The 15,056-nt window shown below is 46.7% G+C and overlaps 1 protein-coding gene across 2 annotated transcripts in view; it reads left to right on the top strand.

The window, feature by feature from the left end:
* AGXT2 (alanine--glyoxylate aminotransferase 2) overlaps window positions 1-15,056 on the top strand; it is a 399,697-nt gene that overhangs the window by 106,152 nt on the left and 278,489 nt on the right. For both annotated transcript variants that reach the window (XM_085630974.1, XM_085630979.1), the window contains exon 3: window positions 7,683-7,867. In XM_085630974.1, the coding sequence (XP_085487100.1) occupies window positions 7,683-7,867 (185 nt within the window). The remainder of the gene's footprint in view (window positions 1-7,682; window positions 7,868-15,056) is intronic.

Genomic DNA, 15,056 nt, shown 5'->3' with positions numbered 1-15,056 from the left:
AACTCTTTGTGAGTTGATGTGATGTAAGACCTGATGTGTGAAATGGTTTTACCCATTCTGTGTCTGTGGGTAAATGCCTTGATACATAAGCGCTATAGTCCTGAATGACTTCCAAATCAGACTCAAGAGAATAACACCAAGGATATAAAATTTGAGGGACTGTTTGGAGGTCCATCCCCATCCGAGGTCTGGGGAGACTCATCCAGATCCCTCGAAGGTAGGGCATCAGGATACTCCGAGAGTCCCACCAAGTCCTCTGAGGGGGAAATGGAGGTTAAAGGGGTGTGAGCGTCCACAAACACCTTCTTTAAGCGGGCAAATGTGTTTGTGTCTACCCCAGCGTCATTGACGCGTTTACGTTTGGGGTTTAAGGTGGCAGAGGAGGGCTGCGCCGGAGGTAGGGGTTCCTGAGCCCCAGATAGGTCTTCCCTCGGCAAGAGGTGTTGTTGGCGCTGGACCTGAAGCTCACTTATTCTCCTCTCCAGAGGCACTACCACCTGAGAGACTGCCTTCAGGATGGAGGTGTCCCTAACTTGCCAAAAATGGTCATCTATGGTAAGGTAAGTAACCTTCTCCTCTTCCTCATAGTAGTCCTCAAAATCCTTCATAGTTCCTTAAGAATTGAGGACTACGGGTAATAGGGACTGCTCCCTTCTGTTAATGAGGGCTAGTAAATTCTGCATGGGCTGTTCCCTTATTACACAATCAAGAAGCAGTCCTACCCGTTTCACGGGTGTTCAAGCTCCAGGCAGGGCTCTCTTCTGTCAGAAATGAAAGCATCAATCAAGCGCTAACCAAAACTCAGATAAATATCTTCCCCCGCGTGAAATCAGACAGACTAATGGCTGTGTGAGAGTCTCTGCGTCACTGTCAAGCGGAAGAATGACTCGACGGCCGCAGGGGGTGAGAGGCGCTTAGGCACAGCGATCAAAGGAAGCGCGGTCCCCTAGCGGCGTAAGGGCTGCACCACGCAGAGACCCTTCACATAAACAGAGAGCCCGCGAAGGAAACGAGCACTGTTCCCCCGGCCGCTAATCTAAACAAGCATTTGCAATGCAATAGGTCTCGCATTTACAAGAGTTTAAGCTATGCCTTTTATTTATGTTTTAAAAACTAAAACAAAAATAAAAGTCATTGTAATTTACAATGTCAATTGCTCAAACTCGTGTAGATGAGAGACCTATTGCATTGCAAATGCTTGCTTTATTTTCTCGGGGAAGAACAATCTCCAAACAGCACTAATGGAAGTGAGGCTTGCACACCTTTCTTGGTTTGTAAAATGTAAGGCAGGTATTTACTGAGGCCACATTTCTTTCCGCCACTGTTTGAGAGGGACTAAGCGGGCAGCGGACGCCAGGCTTCAATAAAGTAGAAATAACAGACAACATGGAGGAAAAGATTTTTTTTTAAAAGATGTCGTACTGTTCATGGCCGGATCACGTACAGTTTTTGTACCCAAGACATACACTTCCAATTCTGCTCCCAGACTTCAGTCTGCGCTTATCTTCAATCCTTTTGAAGGTGGAGCGGGCCATGGCCGGGGGTGTTGAATGAGCCTTAGGAGGTGGAGCTAGAAACGTGCTGCCTTGCAACAGATCCTAACAGATCGCTTTGTCGAGTTCACAGCTGATACGCAGCATCATAAATGTGCAGCTTGCTATGTGTTCTCAGGAAGCGATGTGTTCTTTGCAGACCCCCCTATGCGGAAGGTCAGTGGTGAAAGTACAACCTTTGTTTTATAGAAATCTGTGTATAGTAATTCAGGTAATGTGCTTCTTGTGGAGCTAAAAAGGAAGTCATTTACACCATACAGAAATAAAGCATCAATGACTGCGGGGCGAAAAACAGAATAGTAAAGGCTTGGCGGCAGCTCGGAGGTTACAACTTTCCAAAAACCAGCAACCCTGCATACAGTTCACATCGGGCTTCATGAAGATTACTGAATAGACGACCAGCGACCCCTGGCAGATCATTTAGCCAGATAAGAGAATGTCCTTTTAACATTCTTTGGGAAAAAATCGCGAGTGGAAGGGAGGGGGTGGGGTGGGGTTGCAGCAGGGGTTGTGAAGAGCAGCAATTTAACTGAAGAAGGTAGCTTGAGGTTTGAGATTTTATGAGAATGCCTCATTCTGAACCGTCCAACGAGGTCACGTTTGAAATGCCGTCTGGTATCTGCACAATCATAGACACACCTGTTTAAAAAAAATCCTGTATATGCAGAAGTGCAAATGATACACACACTTTCCAAGGTCATTCAAAGAGCAGTGTATGCAAGTATTGGCCGCACGACTCAGCCAGGAGTTGTCGCGCACAAAAATTAAATTAAACAAGCCCAGGAGTTGTGGAAGACGCGCGGCCGCGCGTCGCACTCTGTGGTGGGGGAGGAACGTTGAAGCGCGCGCGCTAGGGATAGACAGCTCCTCACGCTATAAGGAAGTGGGATAAGGGAGGGGGTAGGGGAGAGAGGCACGCAGGCTGCTTTGATGTTCTCAGAGGCCGCGCGGCTCACTGAGAACATCAAAGCGGCTGCGAAATGTACACGCAGGCTGCCAAATGGTGCGCGTGCCCGGCGCACATACACTGTAGTTGGCGGCCTCAAAGCACTCGTTTGCACTTCCAAAACCCCCGTTTACAAAGGCTCTCGCGAGAGCAGCGCTAAAGCGCTGGCTCAGGCGAGACCTAAAAAGCATAACTCATGTTACAGTGCAACATAAATCAAGCGCGAATGCACAGAAATCTTCAAGCTTGAGAAAATACCCTAATTAAAGCATTTCTTCCCCGTTAACTCAGCGAAAACCGGTATAGAAAACAAGACACTTAACTTAGCGCTGCTGGAGCAGCGAAGAAAGAGGAGGGTAAAGCATCCTCAGGTGAAGTCAGGGAAGGCCCCTGCTTTGTGTTTGGACATTGTTGATAACGTTTTTCTTATGTCATTTCCTTGAGCATCTTGGGAAATGTAGTTTGCTGTGTTTCTTTTATAAATACTGATGGCTGCTGGAGAATTAAGTGTGGAAAGAAAAGCCTAATCCGAAGCCTCCGGTCCTGACATAGAATTCACCAAGAGCAACACAAACCTTTCAGTAGGCTGCAACAACTCAAAAGGCGCCATGATGTCCTCAATTATTTTCATGTCATCTATTTACATCTCTTCACATGTTCCTAAAAACTTAATTGTAGTGGGAGTTAATGACTGAATTGGCAGGAAGCCTTTTTACTGGAAACATTTTTGTGTGATTTGAAATCTCTCCTCTTTTGCTTATTAGGTCTGGCATTAGCCAAGACTCTTTGTTTACCCCCCCCCCTCCCGCTCCCCCACAATTAAGCAAAATTATACTCACCTACAAACATAGAAGGACTTTCGGTCAGCCCTCTTCATCCATTGGTCTGCAGTAGTGTCATTAGCGTTTTGATTCCGCCCACTTCAGCATCCACTATAGTGCTCCCCTGCTGTGGTTGAAGGCACTTTGCCTGTGCACATTAGCTACATAAATATATCCCCAATGCAGATTCAACCCACATAGCAATATGCTTCTTTTACATAGGTCTACACCTTATTTAAATACACGTCTGTGACAACTTGACAGATCTCTGTTCATTCGGGCTGAGTTTTCAAGTGAACCTCCTTCGTTTTATTTCATAAAATTAATATTTACTTTTTGAAACCCTCAAAAGTAGCCTCTACCTGGGGGCGTGGCCAGCTGTTGACGGGAATGGCCGCACGGTAGCTGTGCTCCGGCGTGCCACTCCCGATAAATCCGCTTAACACTGTCTGCCCCGGCCTAATTTTCACCCCGAGTGCCTCTACGATCGCCGGTATCGCTGCCCAGGGTGCGGTGTAAGTTTGATGCCAATCAGGCGTCGTTGGTGTGAGACTTTCCAGACGCCGTCTCTGCTGGGCACGACCGAGCCGACAGGAAGCGCAGCCTCGCAGCGGAGAACAACGCAATGCCGTGGATGTGGCCTAGTCCGCGCAGTGACGTGCTTGCTGCTTGAACTGCCCCTCACCCGGAGCTGCGTATTTGGCACTTGGATCGCTTGTTTGATCGCAGTCGTGGGCTTAGGGACTTCGCACAGGAGTGCATCCGCCCTACCTCTGTTCTTCATCGCCCCTTCAGCGCGTCCGTGCCTCCAGCGGGCCGTGAGGCCTCGGGTCTTTGAGTGCCCCCTTCAGCCTCTTTCTCAAGCAGATTGCGACATCGCTTGGGGTGATTGGCTGAGACGACGCTTCTCTGCCTTGAAGATGCCCGCACTGTCATCGCTATGAGCCCTGAGGTTCTCTGCGCCGCCTTGCCCCACTTCATGTCTCGCAAGTAGTGTGGGCCTACAGGTGGGGATCCATTGCTTTCATCTGTGTGTGGTGAGTCGCGCTAATTGACTTTGCTTTGGCAGTAACTCCCTGGTGTTGCCTGTGGTGCCGGTGTCCAGGCGGGCTCTTGGGGGTGCTACTTTGATGACCTCACTCTTTTAGCCAGGAGGCTGTTGCTTCGCCCGTGACGAGGCTAGTGGAGGACCTTTTGGACCGGACGACCAGATTGTTATTAGCCCAGTGGGATGAGCAGGGCACCGGGGCTTCCATTATCCGTGACCTGCTTGAGGCAACGGGTCTGTGCCCTTGGGGGAGTCTGGGGTGTTTTCCAGTGCTGGACTGCTGGGGGTGAGGGAGGCACGTGCCAAAGCCGACAGGCCACGCGGGGTGTCCCACGGCAGGCGGCGGTGAGTAATTCCTGCGTCCTACCCCTTCACGGCCCCCTCCCTGCGGAGCCATCATGGCGACAGGCCGGAGTGGGCGTAATGTGGCACAAGCCAAACTGGACAAGTTTGCATGGCAGAAGAGCCACGAGGACAAGCCGGGCAATGCTGTGACTCACGATGGTGACTCCGAATCCACCAATAAGGACCTCCTGGTGGCAATAACCACCGTACGGACCTCTTTGGAGCACAAAATTGACACGGTCGCGACGGAGGTGGCCCTCATACGGGAGGACGTGCGCAAAATTGCCGACCGTGTCACTACTTCGAGACCATCACGACGGAGTTGGTAACCGACACCACCCTCCTCAAGAAGCAGGTGGCCGAGCTACGTTCATGAGGCCTTTGCAGTTCAACTCGACGAATATGAAGGTAGAATGCAGCGCAACAATATCCGAATCTTAGGCATTCCGGAACGAGGAGCTCATCCTGAAGCGTCTGTAGCCAAAGGGTCTCTCCAATTGTTTCTCAATTGAGCGAGCCCATCGTGTGCCTGGAGGCAAACCCAAACCAGGGCCCCTCCGTCCGCTTCTCACCCGAGTGTTCAATTATCGTGACTGTGACTTGATCCTCCAAACAGCAAGGGTTGCACCCCCACTGACTGTTGAGAACAGTAAGGTCTTGTTTTTCCCAGATTTCACCCTGAGGGTCCAAAAATAACGCCAGAGCTTCTTGGAAGTGAAACAGGCTCTCAGGGACCAGGAGATTAAATATGCCATGTTATTCCCTGCGGAGCTTAGAATTGAATTGGATGGCAAACTGTGGTTTTTCACTAATCCTGTAGATGCCTGGGACTGGCTTGAAGGCTGGCGCACGGTGAGTAAGAAATCTCATATATTGGCACCGAATGCCGAGGAACTCAACGAGTGGCGACAGCAACCTCGATCTCCGCCTCTCTCCGAAGCGAATACTCAGGGCCCCACGGGGTGATCATGTAAGACTGAACTTGCCAGAGCACTCCACTATGTTTTCTGGGTTTGCAGGGTTGTGATGCGGCTACTGTCCACTTTATGGGTTGTGTTTTTGTTTTATTCTCATGGGTTGCTGAATTTACTTTTGGCTCCGGGGTGACTGCCTCTGCGTTTGCCTAGATTTTGCAGCATAGGCTTTACCTAATCCTTTTCTTTGAATGTCAAATAAGGCTGTAGCACGTCTTATTTCGGGGTGTTGGGGCCAGCGCTGGCGTTTGTTTCACTATTTGCTGTTTTAGGGAGTGGGGATGTACACGTCCCCGAAGTTGATGTGTGTGGGTGACAGGCGCTCTGCATGTTTCGGGTGGTGGGTGGTTTCAGGCCCGTTCTTCAGGGAGGCGGGGTGGGGGGGCATTCTGGGGGATGGGGGGATTGTTTTTGTTTTTGTTATGTCCGGTACCAGTACAAGCTATTGTTCACCTCTCCATTCTTACACTCAATTCCGCTGTCATTGACATAAGTGACATCCACCTAAGACATTCATGGCCATGCTTGACTATCCGACACCACTCGATTCCCATTGGACTGAATTTATGGCACGAGGTTTGACACCTAACTTGTCCACTTGGAACGTTAACGGATTGGGGGACAAAATTAAGAGGGGCATTGTGTTGCAATACGTTAAGCGTAATGAGCTCGAGCTGGAGTTACTACAGGAGACACACCTGGTTGGGAACTCCTGTGGTGCCCTGAACAGGAAAGGGTACAAAATGGTGGTCCATTCCTGCTTTACCTCGGGTTCCAGAGGGGTGGTTGTTTTGCTTCGGAGGGGTTGTCCCTACATCATCCATAACACCTGGACTGACCCCCAGGGCAGATACGCCGCGGATTCGGGCACCGACATTGCAATCAAGTGGGTACTTACATTCACATCTTATGGGACTGCCCACATATTCAGGACTACTGGGGGAAAATTGCCCGCCAACTTGAGAGGGCGGGAGGCAAATCCTTTGGGTTATCTCACCAGCTATGCTTACTCAATATTTCGGGGGCGACTGACCTCACACATGCTGCACAGGCGTGGGCCTCTATGGGCTTTATTATTGCGAAGAGGAATATTGTGCAGAAATGGAGGGTTGAGGCGGTCCCGCGCCTGGTTGACTGGGCAAAGGATATGGACACCACCATGGTTGCTGAAAAGTCAGTATTCAAGGGATGGGGCCGCCCCAAGAAATGGGATCATAAAGAGGGGACATTTGCATCTCCCCGACGGTGGAGCTTCAGAAAGAAAGGCGAACACTGATGGCCCAGTTGATGGTAGAGGTGCTGGCTTCTCCCCCTTAGGTGTGGTGTTCTTGTTCTCTTCAGCCCCTGCCGCCTGTTGCAACCTGTTTGTATTCTCTGGATAGCACTGTCTCCTATTGCGGACTCGAAATTGTATGAACGTACTGCTCTGCATGGACCCCTATCCCATCAAGGGGTAAATGTCACTATGATAATGTATGTACTGGAGGGGGAACTTCTTACAGTGAATTTGTTCTGTATGTACCGGTACCCGGTTGGTGTTAAAATACAATAAAAAGTTTTATAAAAAAAGAAAAATAGAGTCTACAACAATGCCTGTCAATAGAAAGTTCATGTTGAACCCCAAGTAATCCATTGTCTGTATTTCCTCTGGTGCATAACAGCTAAAAAAGCTGCAAGTGTATTCTGCATGTCACCTTGCATAATACACTTTGCATAATAGCTTATCAAAATGTTGTGACTTACACACATCATTTCAAGGGTCTCATTTACCGTAGAAATTTTACACAACAACATCGTTTGGCACTGATAAGTAGTGGCAGCTGCAGGCAGAGATATACACTTAGCTTCACCCCAAGTCCTCTAACTGCACCCCATTCAAGAACTACCTGGTAGTGCACACTTTTGTGCAAACTATTGCTCATGTATTGGCCTTTTTTCATGTTTTGGATTTATACTACGAGGCATCTCCTTCAGTTGTTTTATTCTTTATTGCAGTCTTATCCTTATGACAAAGTGCTGGAAATTCGCAAACAGAATATTTCGCCAGCAGTTTTCACCTACTACAAAAAGCCACTCCTCATTCACCAAGGGCACATGCAGTGGCTGTTTGACTGGGAGGGACGGCGCTACCTGGACCTCATAGCTGGGATTGTCACTGTCAGTGTTGGTCACTGCCACCCGTAAGTATCTGTGGAAGGTCACTATTTTGTATGAATCCAGTTGTAAGCAGGTGCACAACATTATTTCATTGCCTTCATCTTCAAAGACTGTAGCAGGAGGCGGAGCTTGTCCACAATCAGGATGGCGGCTCCATAATCACACTCTGCAGAGCTGCACTCTGGGAAGCTCCTTCTCCGTTTCCGGGGAGCATTTTCCTGCACCAGATTCTGTGCACCAAGTTATTGAGACTGCGCTGAACTGAATGATACCACAAACTCCAAGGTTTGTGTGTGATGTGTACCAACCCCACAGAGCCCCCTCCCAAAGAGGATTAGACAATAATGGGGTAACCCTTTGTCCCTCAGAACCTGGGTAAGTATCAATTAAACAACAAGTGGTTCTGTTGGGTAGAAAGTACGTTACTTAATGCTGCTTATAGTGCATTTGTACAAACTGAAGCAACCTATAGATCACGCCTGTGGAGTAAAAAACAATTCTCTTTGAAGAAATTGAAACAGAAATTTGAGTGCATACTCCAGGTCCAGACATTCCAAGACTCCATTCAACAAAAGATAGGAGTCGCTGGTGTAAAAGCATTATCTGGCCTATCCCCCACCTGTACATAGAAACCATTACCACCCTGTATATACACTTGTTGAGCACTGAGCACTAATGTCACATAATCACCCCACACCCATGTGAATATTTCATGTTGACAGCTTGTGTTTACTGTGATTATCTATGAATGAATCAATTATGATAAAAAGAAACAGTACAAAGCACTCACATTTCTGTTTCAATTTCTTCAAAGAGAATTGTTTTTCCCTCCCAAAGAGGTCACACATGGCAGCACACAGGAGATTCAGTGACCTGGATGTGCTGGAGAAAAAACTGATAGCGCCACATAAAATCAATATCTTGCCGTCAAGCTATGCTTTTCTTGTCAAGCAGAAGAGGCACCAACATGAATTGTGTAACCCAGCCTGGAGGCCTCTTAGAGGTGCCTGAGAAGGATATTCTAATAGCTGCTTGTAATGCATGCGCCAGTACCACTTCCGCATGGCACACCTACCGGACACCCAGCACGGACTCCATGGAGTTTTTTACTATATACTCCAAGGACTCCTTGGGTCCCAACACCATCCGGGACCACAGGAGACCGCAATAGGTACAAGGTGGGTGCAGCTCTTCAACCAAGTAAGGTGGCGCGCTTTAGCTCACACGAGGGATGCCTACGCACTACCTCGACCCCATACCTCTCACACTAATCATTTCTCTCTCTACAGAGTTTGACTGAGGAGCGCACTCCTCCCTAACCCCGATCAGCGTTCAAGCACAGCCATAGTGTAAATATAGTTTTCCACCCTAGCGCTGCCTACAGGAGCGACGCCGCTCCACTTGTCTTTTTTAAAAAAACTACCCTGATTGAAAAAACCACGCGCCCCGCATTTCGGCTCTCGCCAGCTTTCTCATATGTGCGTTCACGCACCATTGGGTTTCCCACCGTGGCTAGGCTCCACAATTGTATGATGCCACTCTGCATTTCACGGTGTATAAATAATTATTTATGACAACCCTCAGTTGCTGGCAGTCTAGCATGCATAATATGCACAGCCTTAGACCATACACATTTTTCCATTCGCTTCTCAGCATGCGGTATGTTCACTGTATGCTCTGATTGCATCCACAGGTACGATCACTTGACATATATGTTTGGATAATTGCAGCACCTAAGATCGCATTTTATAATTGCCCAAAAGCTCTGCATCTACGTTTTGTTATATATCTGTTAAACATGTATACATGTTGTGTGCTGTCTCCTTCTCTCCCACAGGTCTTTTTCGCTGCGGTGTCCACAAATACGCAGACACCCGTTCCACACACCTTAGCGAGTGTGTAGGTATAAACATTTTTTTCAGTTTTTAACTTCTCACGTGGTACTACTCACTTTGCCACTCACCACTTTCACTGGTCCTGAAGAAAGCCCCACACATGTTTACTTGCGGGCTGAAACATGTAGACCCACCACACATACAACTATAAGATAATTATTTCTTCCTTAGTTGCATCACGTACATAGTTTTAATCATATCCTGGGCCGCCAGTAATAACATTAGAACGGCAAGGATTCTCAGAGGTATTTTTAATCCACACCACATCACACTTCTGCACCACACCAGCTCCGCTGTAATCAGGCGTCGTAGCAGAACCGGGGACATTCGGCCACCCGGTTGGGACCCCAATGATGAAGCATGACACCAACCAGGTTGGTATGTGAGTGGTCTTTTAACTAACCCAGTGGGTTCCCAAACACTGCATAGCAGTGATCGTACTACACATACTTGGGTTCGTCCACCATTGATTAAACATACATTATAACAGGGGATACGGATGCACCCTCTTCCTTCCCTAGCTCTCTCATTGTTATTTGATGTCTTAACCTAGCCTCAGTTGACATGGTTCTAGTGAGTAGATCATCAACTGTTGAAAACCTCTTTCTAAACACTAGTTTGAATAAAATGGATCAGTTTCTTGCTAATTTCTCAAGATTCCACTTTATTTAACAAAAGTCTTGCAAAAATCGTTTGATCGGCATCTAGGATAGCTATAAGGTGGTATCTTTTAGGTTTACCCAAAGGCCCCCTCATATCAATCAGCTGTGAAATGAAGTTTTGCAAAGAAGAAGGGATAACACATTGTTTATCAATATTAATAAACAAGGAGGCAACACATAAGCCCTCTTGGTCGGAACCTTCTTTAAGATTTCAATGGTAAGACTATTGGGGCTTTGAGCTCTGCAAGAGCGGCGTGAGCTTGTTTATAACCACTTAAACTTATGGAGCTAAATTATTCCACTATAGGTTGCACCATTTCCATCACACTTGCTGTAATACAAAACAAAGATGTACGGTTGCCATATAAAAAAGCTGATGTGATAATCTGTTTGCGCTTTGTAAAGACTAGTTCCATGCCCTAAAACACTCTAAAATGTTCCTGTCATTTCTTTTCATGGCCTCATACAGCATGGGCCGGTTCTGTTCCAATTATATTCTTTTCACCCCCGAAACCTCTTACTTACTCTTGGATATAATGTCTCTGATTGATCACTCTCTTTAATCTCTGGAAGTTTGAGTAATCATCAGAGAGATTTCCTACAATGTGATTTTTCCAAATGATAATTTCTTACTAATTATGCTGGGCATTTAATTATGGAATTTTGTTTACTTTGAGTCATGATTGTGGCAGTTTTGGGATGACTTACTTTTAATAGAAGAAAGTAGTCTGTCCTTATTTCGTCATGGTAGATATGTTGATAAGATTGTTTTGATTTCAGAGGGCTTGAAGGGCCATATGTTAAAAAAATTGGGATTTACGATTTCCAAATAGCAATTCTGTAGGAGTCATAATTAGGGAATCGCAAAAGGAGATGACGTAACTGTGGATTTCACCAATAGTGATTCCTACGTCTTTGCATTTGCAATTAGGAAATCGCAATTTAGTAAATCGCAAAATTGTGAGTTCCTATTAGGAAATCACAAATTAGGAAAAGTGATGATGTCAGGCCAGGATGTGTACAAATGCAAGGTGTGGCCACAACCCAGAGGCCTAAGAAGGTGCTGGAAGGGAGGAGTGAATCTGTTTGAGTACTGGCAAGGAAATACCCTTGTCTGCACACTGTCCAAAGAAAATGGGGACAAGGAATCTGGGAGCAGGAAGCTGAAGTTCTCCAAAAAGGAGCTGGAGCTCCTAAGAGAAGAATTTGTGGCCGATATGGACCAGCTATGCGAAAATGCCTCTCTCACTGTTCCCAAGAGCCAGAAGACTAAGATATAAAACAGCATCTTGGAGAAGGTGAATCCCCTTTGTGTAACACGGGGACCATCCCAGAGATCAGCAAACAGTGGTATGACCTGAGATCCCGCACAAAGGAGATGGTGGCCAGCAGGATGGAAAAGAGTCGTGGCACTCCCACTCCCAATGATACACTCATCAAGGGGACACTGGAACTGGGAAGTGTGGTGGGAGTGTCTGACATTGACACCTCTAATGCTGCAGGCACTACTCAGGGATAGTCAACTCCCTTTTACTTACTTAACATAACATAGTGTTTTTAATTACTGAAATAAAACATCACAGCAAATCTTACTGTCATTGAGAAGCTTGCATTACCTTTGCAATGCATCCAGGGAGTTGTAGTACACAATATTTGCACGCTGAACTGTGGGCTGAAGACTACACTACACAGACCTGTACATCAACAACATGTCACACACATGAAGCACTGTTACAACAATATTGGGAACAGACATTACCCATTTATTTACACTAACTATATATGCAACTCCACATATTACACCCTGGACATGACAGAAACAATTGAGGTGGAAGGAGCTACTGACACACACGTCAAATGGAGACCAGTATATCAGCAACCCCTGTGCCTATCAGTCCAACTTCAACTGCTCGGTGAACAACCGTTGCACCACTACCAGACTTTGTGGGTGGTGATGAGTGGATGGCCATTCACCCTGAGCCCTCCAGATGTAATTTAGACCCAGGATCCCCCTCAACTCAGAAGAGATGGAGGATTTTCAACTCTCTTTCGAAGGACAACATCTTTAAGTAGATTGCAAATTCCAAGCCCTCCTCTCACTTTGCAGACCCTCTTCCAGCCTCCCTTGCGAAAAGACTCAACCACTTCTTGGCATTTCTCTGGACCAAAATAATAACCAGCTCCCTGAGTAATGGACTGATGCCCTCAAATTAGGAGGAGTCACTCCCTTGCTAAAGAAACCATGTGCAGACCCAGATGACCTCAACAATGTTAGACACATCTCCAACCTTCCCTTCCTGCATCCTCTCCCTACTCATCCAACACACTGATTTCAACAATCTTCTCAACCCGTTACAATCAGGCTTTAGAAAAGAATATAGAACGTAACAGCCCTACTATACATAACTGATGACATACACAAGTTGCTGGACACTGATAGATGCTGCCTACTCATCCTTCTAGACCTATCAGCTGCCTTCAACATGGTCGATCACAAGCTACTTCTAGAATTCCTCTACAAATGGATTGGAGTAAATGACCTGGTCCTGAAATGGTTCACCTCCTATCTCCATAACCGCTCCCAAATACTAAAAATCAACAACTCGACCTCTGGCACGTCCACCATAACCAGAGGTGTCCCAAAAGGCTCAGTCCTCTCTCCACCATACTCAAACAAGCGAACATCCTCAATCACCTCTATGCGGATGACACCCAGATCTACATAGAAATATCCTCACTAGAAGAAGTATGACGACTTTACTACACTCTAATAAAAGTCCAAAACTGGCTATCACACACCCACTTGAAACTCAACCAAGATAAGATGAAAATCCTACTCCTATCCAACAATGGACTCACCCCCCAGGTCCAAGAGTGGCTATACTCCATTGACGCTCTGAACTGCAAACTGACGCTTTCCAAAACCATCAACTCTTTGGGGATTTTCCTTGACCCAAGCCTGAGCATGAGCCAACACATAAAGAATACAGCTAATAGTGCATTCTGCAGCCTGAAACTACTACACAAAATAAAAACCTTCCTCCCCCAAACGATCTAAAAACCAGCACGCAAGAGATGGTACTGTCTAGATTGGACCACAGGATTGCCACCCTCACTGACTCCACAACATTGCACCTAGCCCCCTCAAGAGTCACACTAAAAACAGCAGCAAGGATGGTCACTGGAGAAAAAAAGACACAACCAGATCTCCCACTCCCTGAAAAATCTTAAATGGCTCCAGATCGAAGCCCGATGCTGCTTCAAAACAGCCTCCCTCACCTACAAAGTCCTCCACACCGGGAAACCAGCTGACCTTGCGTTCAAATTCTCAAAAGCAGGCCAGACAAGAAATCTAAGAAGCACCAACACTCTACTTCTCATCCCACCGAAAAAACACAAAAGGCCATCCTGGGCTCATTTCAGGGAATGCACCCAGAATCTTGAATTCCCTCCCAGTGATGGCCTCCTTGATGAGCTTCAAAAGACAATTAAAAGATCTTCTCCTCAACCGACATTTCAACCTCTTCGACTCCAACACCTAGCCCACCCCTGAACTCCTTTCCACTTATCACCTGCTTCTCTTCCACAAAATACTGTAATTCGGACCCTCCCAGAGTCTGTACTGTATAACGTATGCTCTCCAACTCGGCCTGGTCTATCGTCTTTATCTTTGTCTGTAAAATGCCCTGATACCCCCGGGTCTTGTCAGCGCTATATAAAACTCTTTAAGTAAATATATGAAAGCAAGGACACAACAACACATATGGGCAGTATACATAGACAGCATAGAGGGGAACAATCAACAGTCCACAATGAGAATGTGTCAGATGACATGGCAGAGAGTTCTCCTCTGCTTGGTGGGCTGGAGAAGTCCATCGTTTCTGTGCAGTGCTTGCACACCAAACAAATCAAGACTGTCAATAGACATCTGCTAAGAATGTCAAGCTCCATGTACTAATTGCAGAAAAGGCAAGACAGGTGGATTGCTGCCATGGGAAAAGAACACCGTGTGCAGAGATAGAAGCATTAGCAGTACTTGGCACACTTTGATGACTCGTTCCATTAACAAATTACATTGGCAACAACAATCCTGGCAAGAAGAACTGTAAACATACAGACTGTTGCACTTGGGCTAGTTCAAGTGACCACAGCCCTGGAAAATATACAGACCAGCAACCTCTGTGTCCCCAACATTCTGCCCTCACTTAAGAGCAAAGTGCCTCTAGCCTCAGTGGTACATCTATGCAGGAGGCATGCTGTACCAGGCGTACATGCTGACACACTTTTGGATCTGACATGTTCACACTTCCATAGGCCACTGTTGCTGACAAGGCACCCAACCCTAGAGGCCAGAAGAAATGAATCCACTGAACACTCAGTCATGAGTCTACAGATTGTTTATTTGTAATTACATTCATTGTTGCCTCGTTTCCACAATGTAACATCTGCAGTGGATACTGTTGTTTTAGGAAAGATACATTTTTGGCACAACCTGAATAAAAGGTGATCTTAGAATTATGCATCTTGTGTGATGTCCATTTCTTACGTGTTCTGCTCACTCTTACCTCACAAATAGTTGTTGGTAATCTCTGTGCATCATGCACGACCCTGTGCTGCACACGTGGTGGTGGTAATTCATCATCTGAGTCAGGTTC

This window comes from Triturus cristatus, chromosome 2_1, assembly GCF_964204655.1.
Source record: "Triturus cristatus chromosome 2_1, aTriCri1.1, whole genome shotgun sequence".
In the NCBI taxonomy this organism is placed as follows: Eukaryota; Metazoa; Chordata; class Amphibia; order Caudata; family Salamandridae; genus Triturus; species Triturus cristatus.
This window is presented reverse-complemented; position numbering and strand designations above follow the sequence as displayed.